Source organism: Vigna angularis, chromosome 9, assembly GCF_016808095.1.
Source record: "Vigna angularis cultivar LongXiaoDou No.4 chromosome 9, ASM1680809v1, whole genome shotgun sequence".
In the NCBI taxonomy this organism is placed as follows: domain Eukaryota; kingdom Viridiplantae; phylum Streptophyta; class Magnoliopsida; order Fabales; family Fabaceae; genus Vigna; species Vigna angularis.
Window position 1 is genome coordinate 12,432,668 of NC_068978.1, and position 7,052 is coordinate 12,439,719.

The following is a 7,052-nucleotide window of genomic DNA, read 5'->3' on the forward strand; positions in this document are numbered from 1 at the left end:
ATGTTCAATCAACAGTATTTGATGGAAAAAAAATGGCTATCCCAAATTTTCTTATTCTTTCTTTAGTTTAAAATTTACATTTTTTTTTCTTAAATCCTAAATTCTTGAACATCAAATTCACTACTTATATAGAAAAAATTTCTTTCCTTTCTCCACAATCTCCTCACCAAAACTCACTTACATGTGATGCATGATCACCAAACCCTCCAACCACTATGCTTTGATTATATATTTTTATTTCTCTTTTATTAATGCATCTTTATATAAGAGAAAACTGTAAGTATGTGGATAATAATATTCTTTTCACGATTAAAAATCCGTAAATAATATGTTTGTAGAAAATACGTTTTATGAATTTTTTTAACATACGAGAAATATATTTTTTATTAAAAAAATTAGCAAAAAATAATATATGAATAATTAATTTTTAATAAAATAGTTGTATAATTTAATTACCCATCACAGCACTTGGTGATTTATGAGGAGATTGAAGTGTTATCTTAATTATAAACACAAGTTGTGTATTATTTTAGAATTATTATTATGGGTGAAATAAAAGAAAAAGCAAAAGGGGACATTAAATAGTCTTAAAATAAATTTAATGTTTTTCTTGTTAACTTTTTCTTGCTTGGAAATAATTAAGATGATTGTGAGGTTGATATTTTCAAAGAAGTAATTGGCATTATATATTTTGAAAGTCTGGAGTATTTATTTCTCTGCCTCTTTGTAATCTACAAGCCTTGTTGTTTATATTAATTAATATAAAATAATATTATAATAATTGGTGGGTATTTATGAAGAAAAATCAACAACTTTTTGTTGGTCACACTTGAATTTTGTCAATGGAAGCAACCCTAATTAACACCAAACTAAAGACATTCAATGAATTTAACAGATTTCTTTAATAAAAAAGGATAAATATAAGAAAATGGAAGAAAAGAGTTCCACTTCAGTGGCATTAATGGTAATTAGAGAGAAGATTAAGGGCATAATGAGTGACACAATCTTTCATTTTGTGAAAAAAGACAAAAAGGAGGTCAGCGGAAACATAAAGGTTTGGCCGTCCAACACTGTCTTTGCAGCTTTAAATAGGAAAATTAATTAATTTGAGAATAAAAAAAGAAAAAGAGAACACTTTATTTTCTATAAATTTGATTGCTTTACGACAAATTTACCATAATAACCTACTATTCAAATGTGTACACACATTTTGATTTTGATTTTGATTTTCAGAATTTTTAATTGCCCCTCACGGACGCCAAATTCTTCTTAACCATATTGTATTTATCGGGTTTAGGAATTTATTCAAATAAAATAAAATCTTTAATATATTTTATTTGTTTAATTGAAGCACACTTTATTATTACACTTTTTTTTTCCTTCCTGAATTATTATTACTATTATTATTATTGGTATTGTTATTTAGCTTTTAATTGCTGTAACAGTAGTATTTATTTTGAGCTTTCCATTTTTCTTTCTTTTTCAACTCTCAATTCAAGCAGTTTTGGAAAAACCAACCAGCCAGCGAGTATTTTTCACCTTCTGAAATTTGTAAGTGGCTTCAATTTTCCAGAGGAAACAGTGTATTTTTTTTTTCTTCTTTTTTGTGTTTTTTTTTTCTTTTTTGTGTTTTCACTCTCTGGGGTGAGTCCAGTTGAGTTGATGAGTTTCTTGTTGAGCTGAAAAAGAAATCTGAATACAAGTTTTCAGCTTCTGAAGAAGCTTGCTCGAGTGTGGAATCACTGTGACAGGTCATGATCTTTGCATTCTGAAGAATATTCACACCCTGATGTTGATTTGCTTTCCATAAGAGAATATATAAGGAGCTTTGTTTCGTAATGTTATTTTGTATTTTTGGCATTTATTACTATTTTTCTCCTTTCTTCCAGCTTTCTTCTGTCTTTTAAAGATTGGAAAAAAATGCTGGGTATGAAGCAGATTTATGGCAAAGGGTGTTGTTTGTTTTTCTGTTTCTGAAAAGCCTATGATGTTTTTGTGTGGCTTCTGCTTTATTTTTTCACTCCAGCTTGAGAAATATATTTGAACAAATGGATGATTTTTATTTTTATTTTTACCAGGTTTTTCATAATTATTTTAGCCGAGTGGGGGAATTTTTTGAAAAATTATACAATTGTACTATTTTACTAGTTTTTGTTATTTTGCTTTTAGTGGCTAATATTTGATTTTTCTTTTTTCCTCTCTTGCTAAGAGGTAAATTTCTTGCTCCTGTGTTTGAAACCAAGTACCCGTTTTCAGACATGAACAAAGACCAAAAATCTTAAACTTTGCTCGCAGATATCTGCATTTCTTATTATGATTCCTCTACTCAGAACAAGAAGTGTTGATTTTTTTATTATTTATTTTTCTTATTGCATAGCTAAAAATCTCAACAGATCTTGCTGATAAAGTGAAACAGCTTCTTGTAAAATTGATGTTTGCATCTTTTCGTTACCTTCTTAGTCGTCAGTGAGATCCTTAGATGGGTTTTCACAGTGTCTTTGAATCATGCTCTAGAAGGTTTGCTTGAATGCATTGATGCTTTTGGCAAAAGCTATGATTTTTTTTAATGAATTATTTTCTAATATTCCGTTTACTTACTAACTGTTCTTCATTCTATTCTGGGGTTGTAGGTGTTGGTTTGGTGATACAGGGTTGGGGAGTGAAAAATCAATATTTGCATGGAAGCCAGAGAAGGTATTAGTTCTGGGGTTACAGTGATAGGGGCAGAAGCTCCATCAGCTTATCATGTGGCGCCAAGGAGTGAAGCTCCAAACCAGGTTCATGTCCCTGATGGTGGTGGTGGTGGTGGCGGCGGCGGCATTGGTGGTGCTGCAGCTATTGGTATCTCACCGGTAAGTGTGGGGTTGGATGGATCAGCAAAGAAGAAAAGAGGTAGACCAAGGAAATATGGGCCTGATGGGTCTGTCACTATGGCATTGTCACCAATGCCAATCTCGTCTTCTGCACCATCTTCTAATGATTTTTCATCTGGCAAGAGGGGGAAAATGCGGGGTATGGAGTATAAGCAGTCGAAAAAACTTGGTTTGGATTATCTAGGTAAATCATGGATCCTTGTCTCTTTGATGAGTTCAATGTTGATTGTTGTTGTTGGTAATTAATATGGTTTATCAAGTGACTTTCATTTTGTTGTACCTTGTAGTGAAGTTTCAAACATGTTTCTGTTTCTGATGTTGAATTACTTGGTTGTGTTTCTTTGAATTTTGCATCCTGTCTAACTGTGGAGTTGGAAACTACTTTCAACAAATCTTTCATTAAGTTCTAATTTTTTTAACAGCCTTTTTGTTCAAAATATGAGTTATTTTTAGATATTATTGATTGCTTTGTAAGTTTCAACTCTGTTCAGTAATATCTATTTTTGGTGCTTCTGTAGGTGACTTGAATGCATGCTCTGATGGTACAAATTTTATGCCACACATCATCACTGTCAATGCTGGTGAGGTATGCTTCACTGGGACAGGGCAAAGGAAAAACATCATTGAATTGACATTTTTACTTCTCGTTTTTCAAGTAGACATTAAACTTTTGGTAGCCCTTTATATATTTGTTTATTCTCAATTATAAATCTACTAAAAATCCACTCTAAAATCTGTTTCTGCAATATTTTTGTTTATTTATTTGTAGTTTTGTGGATGACAAAAGTATACAACCTTTTATTTGTTCTGTGAATGGACTTAGCAATTCACAATGGAAATTCAAGACAGTTCATTGATTTCTACTGTTCCATTCTCTATATGTTAGTTTATTGCTGGTGTGAAATAAGTACTTTTTGTTTAATAATGATAATTTTTTGTAAAATTGATACTATTAAATTCAGATCAAATGGGTGCACGATATTTTAACATGGATAATGCATTCTAAGTAAAAGTCATTTTTATATGCACGGTGACAGCTATGAACTGGATTTGAACTTTCTTTTTTCCCCTTTTTTATTTTGTGTTCATGCTTTATTATGGTTTTTTACAAAACAAGGGTACGACACAGATTCAATGATTCTAGTAAAGTTCATAATATTATAATGATTATAGTTGATTGATGTTATCTTGCTTTACACATTGGCTGTTGTAGGACATTACAATGAAGGTGATATCCTTCTCTCAACAAGGGCCAAGAGCTATATGTATCTTATCTGCTAATGGTGTCATTTCAAATGTTACACTTCGACAGCCTGATTCTTCTGGGGGTACTTTAACTTATGAGGTGTGTCATTTGTTGTTTTATTTTGTTTTTTTTCTGTGAGCTTTCCTTTTTTTCAAACTGATATTTTAATGCAAAGAATCCTCTATTTGTTTAAGGCTGTAAATTCATTTGAATCACAGTTTAACAAAAAACATTGATAAACAAGTGGATGCATTCATTTTTTGTAGTTCTGGATAAAACTGTTGGTTGAATAATGGCATTTAATGTACCTAGGAAACATGTTCATGATATTTCGTGTTTAATGAATGCACATGTTTTTCTTAGGGTGTAATTGGAGAGGAAGGAGATGGAGAAAAGGGAGAAATGATAGAAATGCCAATTTTCTTCTTTTTTTTTCTTGATAGGAGAAGGGAAATAGGTTATCTTTTTCATTATAGTTTCTTAAAAAGTTCAATAATTTTTTATAGCAAACTTGCTAAAGCAAAATAAATAATTTTTTTTTAAGAAAAAAATGGTGTTAAAACTGTGATCTTTTTTTTTGGTAAAAGGTCTGATTTGGACAAGCTTCTTTAGAACAGAAAAATAAGAAAGAATACAATGAGTTTTTCTATAAGCTAAAATTAGCTTATGCACAAATTAACAAATAAAATCTTAGAGAAGTTATATGTTAAACTTTTTATAAATTTTCCTCTGCATCAGCTAATTTTAACTTATGAATAAGCTTATTTAACAAACTTTCGTATTTCTCTTTCTAAGAAGTACTTATGGAGAATATTATCCGAACAGATCCTAAATTAAAATTTTCTAATTACTGTATAAACATTTTGCATTGAAGTTATTCATTTCTTTTTACTGTCCTAATCTGAATAAGGAAAGAAAAGTTTCTGCACTATTTTTCTTTTACTTCTATCATTCTTATTTCTGTTCCTCTTATTTTCTTCCTTTCTCTTTCTCTACTCAACCCAATAAATCATCATTGTTCATTGGTATTAGCATTGAGAAAGTTCATCACTTGCCATAATCTTAAGGAATAGTCTCTACTAAGTCTATAAATAGTTTATATATCTGTGTGTCTGTATTATGATCACATGCAGAAGTGTAAGTTGTTTCATCACAAGTTCTCTCTCTTTCTGATTTCTACCATTTTGTGTAAATGTGGATCTGTTTTGATCTCAAATATATAACAACTGTTACAGTTTTTCTGAAAGCATTTTCTCTTGCAGGGCCGTTTTGAGATACTTTCCTTGTCTGGATCATTCATGCCTACTGACAACCAAGGTACAAGAAGCAGGTCTGGTGGAATGTCTGTCTCTCTGGCTAGCCCCGACGGCCGTGTTGTCGGTGGTGGAGTTGCCGGTCTTCTTGTAGCTGCCAGTCCTGTGCAGGCAAGTGATCTTCCTCAATATAAAACAAAATTCAATTTTGAAATATCAATGTCCAAAACAAAGTTTGCTAATACTCATTCTCATTCTTTGATGATGACTTTTGCCCGTTTGCTTATGTTTAGGTGGTGGTGGGAAGCTTTTTACCAAGCAGCCAGCAAGAGCAGAAACTAAAAAAGCCTAAGTCTACTGATTATGCAGCAGCAGCAGCTATTTCTCCGGTTATTGCATTGACTCCAACACCGGCGCCACCGCCACCAGCGGCGAGCAATCCTGAAAAAGAGGATGTGAATATTAATGTAATGAGTGGAGCACATGTGCTGCAAAATTCAGGAAGTATTAACTCTAACCTGAGTCCTCCGAATGCCTTTAGAAGAGATAACTGGGTGAACATGCACTCTATGGCAGACTCAAGAAAGTCAGCTACTGATATTAACATATCTTTGCCTGATTGTTAAGTTGAAGATCAACAACCTCAAGCACTCTTGCTGACAAAGTTCATGACTCGGCTGTTTTATTTAATGTCTACAGTGATTGTTTCAAACATGTCTGATGTCTGATGCTGATGTCTATTACCATAGGATGTAGTTTCAGTGTTGTAAGTTGCAGCTAGGTAGAGTATCTGATATATTATTTATCGGCTCATTAGGTAGATGCTGCACTCTGCAGTATTATGAGTAGGCTAATTCGGATGTAATCAAAACCTGTTTGCATATTTATTTATGACTGCATTTGTTGAAGTATTTCTTCTTTTTTTCTTTATAATTGGTATGTTGAGATTTCTTAGTTCTTTCTATATTTAGTTTAAGGATGTGTTTTGATGATATTTAAAGAAAAGTTGTAATAGTAATTGTCTGTGGGCACTCTTAAATTATTCTTATACATGAAATCAGTGATTTGAAGAGTTACAATACTAGAAATCATGATGATCAAACTTAAAAATGATTTTTTTAAAAGATATATAAATTTTTCATATAAATTTACCTTATTCAACTTACTCAAGTTTCTCAAATTTATCCAGCTCTTTAAAATTCTTCTAAAAAGGTATAAGAAAAGTATTCTTTCAAGCTCTTTAAGATTCTTCTAAAAAAGAATAAGAAAAGTATTCTTTCAACTTGTATACAAATAAGTATGGATATTTTTTACTACAACTTTTTTAAAGCTTAATTTTTCGTTTATAATAAGAATATATTATTAAGTGGTCTAATTATAGTTTTTACTAATCTATATGATATTTAATTTTATAATTGTAAGACCCTAGAAAAACGAGCACTATTAATCCCCTGTCTCATCCTCTTTAATTGCTCTAAAAACCCTTCTGCCGTGCATTAAAAACGCACTTCCAGACTCGCTGCCTTCCTGTCAGGTGTCGTGATGGAATGTTCCTAAATCAGCAGTGAAAGACAAGTGGCAGCAAGAGAACGGACGTTGGTTTTTTTAAACAAAAATGACTTTTCTGAAGTCCGCGTCACTCTCTGCATGCACTCTTCTTCTTCCTCAGATTTTAACTTT

General features: G+C 31.7%; 1 protein-coding gene across 4 annotated transcripts; it reads left to right on the forward strand.

Moving 5' to 3' along the window:
* Positions 1-1,414: 1,414 nt before the first annotated feature.
* On the forward strand, positions 1,415-6,280 carry LOC108346276 (AT-hook motif nuclear-localized protein 7). Of its 4 annotated transcripts, XM_017585312.2 has the most exons (7): positions 1,452-1,551; positions 1,704-1,751; positions 2,631-3,057; positions 3,392-3,459; positions 4,087-4,218; positions 5,382-5,543; positions 5,666-6,280. In XM_017585312.2, exons 3-7 carry the CDS (start codon positions 2,679-2,681, stop codon positions 5,996-5,998), a joined length of 1,074 nt encoding a protein of 357 aa, XP_017440801.1. In that variant the 5' UTR covers positions 1,452-1,551; positions 1,704-1,751; positions 2,631-2,678; the 3' UTR covers positions 5,999-6,280. The 4 variants fall into 4 exon arrangements, with proteins under 4 accessions (XP_017440799.1, XP_017440801.1, XP_017440800.1 ...); XM_017585310.2 differs by lacking the exon at positions 1,704-1,751 and having other exon boundaries at positions 1,415-1,551; XM_017585311.2 differs by lacking the exon at positions 1,452-1,551 and having other exon boundaries at positions 1,570-1,751.
* Positions 6,281-7,052: the final 772 nt, after the last annotated feature.

Bases quoted from the DNA above. Each gene is read 5' to 3' on its own strand.
- LOC108346276 (XM_017585310.2), top strand. From the start codon at position 2,679: ATGGAAGCCAGAGAAGGTATTAGTTCTGGGGTTACAGTGATAGGGGCA. The intron at 4,219-5,381 runs GTGTGTCATTTG...TTTCTCTTGCAG, and splicing joins GGGGTACTTTAACTTATGAG to GGCCGTTTTGAGATACTTTC. The intron at 5,544-5,665 runs GCAAGTGATCTT...GCTTATGTTTAG, and splicing joins TAGCTGCCAGTCCTGTGCAG to GTGGTGGTGGGAAGCTTTTT.